At 31.9% G+C, this 1,649-nt stretch overlaps 1 protein-coding gene across 1 annotated transcript in view; it reads right to left on the reverse strand.

Moving 5' to 3' along the window:
• The window catches only part of LOC108744768 (ATP-binding cassette sub-family G member 1), a gene marked incomplete at its 3' end in the record, with an annotated part of 29,343 nt that continues 27,694 nt past the window's right edge, over positions 1–1,649 (reverse strand). Inside the window, 4 exon segments of the mRNA XM_025975037.1 lie at positions 1–81; positions 375–527; positions 599–699; positions 1,327–1,495. Of these exon segments, the coding sequence (XP_025830822.1) occupies positions 1–81; positions 375–527; positions 599–699; positions 1,327–1,495 (504 nt within the window).

The following is a 1,649-nucleotide window of genomic DNA, read 5'->3' on the forward strand; positions in this document are numbered from 1 at the left end:
GACGGGGGTGTCTCTGTATCTTATACAAAATCCGAAAATAGAAAACAGACACGCTACTACAGGACCTAAGAACACTGCAATCTAAAAATTAAATTTAATTAATTAATTATTGTGTAAGTATTGGAAAGCTTAAAAGAGCCTTTAGATTTTTTTTGAACAATTGAATTAGTAATTGCCAGTCTCCGAAAAATGTAAATGTAATCCAAAAATAAAAAAAATTATAAATACCGCAGATTAACAGAAAATTTGGAATGTGAAAACATTAAATTAATCCACCGAAAATTTGAAAGTTGAAAATTACGATTGCTTATTGAGAATACTTTTCTTATTTCTTTGAAAAAACTGGAAAATTAAAAAAATATAAACAAAAATACCTTTGTAGGTGTCGTAGCTCCTATAAAGTAACCCCAAGCTTGTGCACAAAGGGTTGATAAGGTACATAAAAGAACAAACAGATAAAATCGGAAACCAAATGGTTGTGATGTAAGCCAATAACTTATTCCAATGTAACTCCAAGTGCAACAAATCTGAAGTACATAATGCAAATGTGAGAAACTGATAGTAGTCATAATGTACATATGTATAAGGCTGTATTTACCTGAAACGGCACTTCGATTAAGAGAACTGATAATAAATAAGGTGGCAAGTTGTACCATCTATTAAAATGTTCCCGCGTTAGCACTTTCATTTCTAATGGAACTAAAAAAAGACTTAGATAAGAGGTAAAAATAAAAAGTTTTTACCGCCGGGGGCGGCCTTTGGGGCTGGCGAGCAGGGCAACTACCCGGGGCCTCGCGCACTCGCGCAACAGTCTAATTAAAAAAATATTAGGTAGTAATCGTACTTACTACTAATGTTTATTTGAATTTTTTGATACTCTTAAAAAATCCACAAATCTGCTATCTTTGTGTTTATTAATTTTTTTTTAATTTCCGATAAGTAAAGAATTTTAAAACTCTAAACTTATTTACAAATAACTGCATTTCTCTTCAAGTATCATCATTAAAACTCATTCCACAAGAACAAGGGCCTCGCAAAAATTTATCCGCCCGGAGCCTCCCGATGGCTAAGGCCCGGCCCTGTTGGCCGCATATAATATACATAAAATTATTTTCAGAGATATTTGTGTTTCGGTTATAGGATGTAAAAGTCGTAAAATCAACTTTAATTTTTGAAAATTACGGACTTCTTACCAGTGGCGTAACTAACTGCGTCAAAAACTGGTAAAAATTAAACGCACTTACGCCACTGTTTAATAATATTGGGGTGAAACATTCTGTATAAGTGTAATATCTATATAAAAAAAAAATTTTTTTTGGGACTTACAAGATAACGTAACGGACATTTTTCCTGTATAAACAATAAGTAACAGCGAGCCATATAAATAGACGTAGTTGGCTAAGACGGTGTTTGCCCCTGTGCCCACGTCAATGTACAAGTAACCAAATATAAGACCAATTACTATGTGAGCCAAAAGTCTATTGACAAAAAACATCTACAACAAAAAAAAAAACAGTGAGAATAAAAATTATTTCTTTTAATATACTGAGTTCTGGATTTGTTTTTTTTTGGAACCCTAATGGGGAACTAATTAAAATGTTTCGAATTAAAATTTCATCTATTATATATATATAACATATAACAAAATA

Source organism: Agrilus planipennis, unplaced genomic scaffold, assembly GCF_000699045.2.
Source record: "Agrilus planipennis isolate EAB-ADULT unplaced genomic scaffold, Apla_2.0 scaffold35, whole genome shotgun sequence".
NCBI lineage: Eukaryota > Metazoa > Arthropoda > Insecta > Coleoptera > Buprestidae > Agrilus > Agrilus planipennis.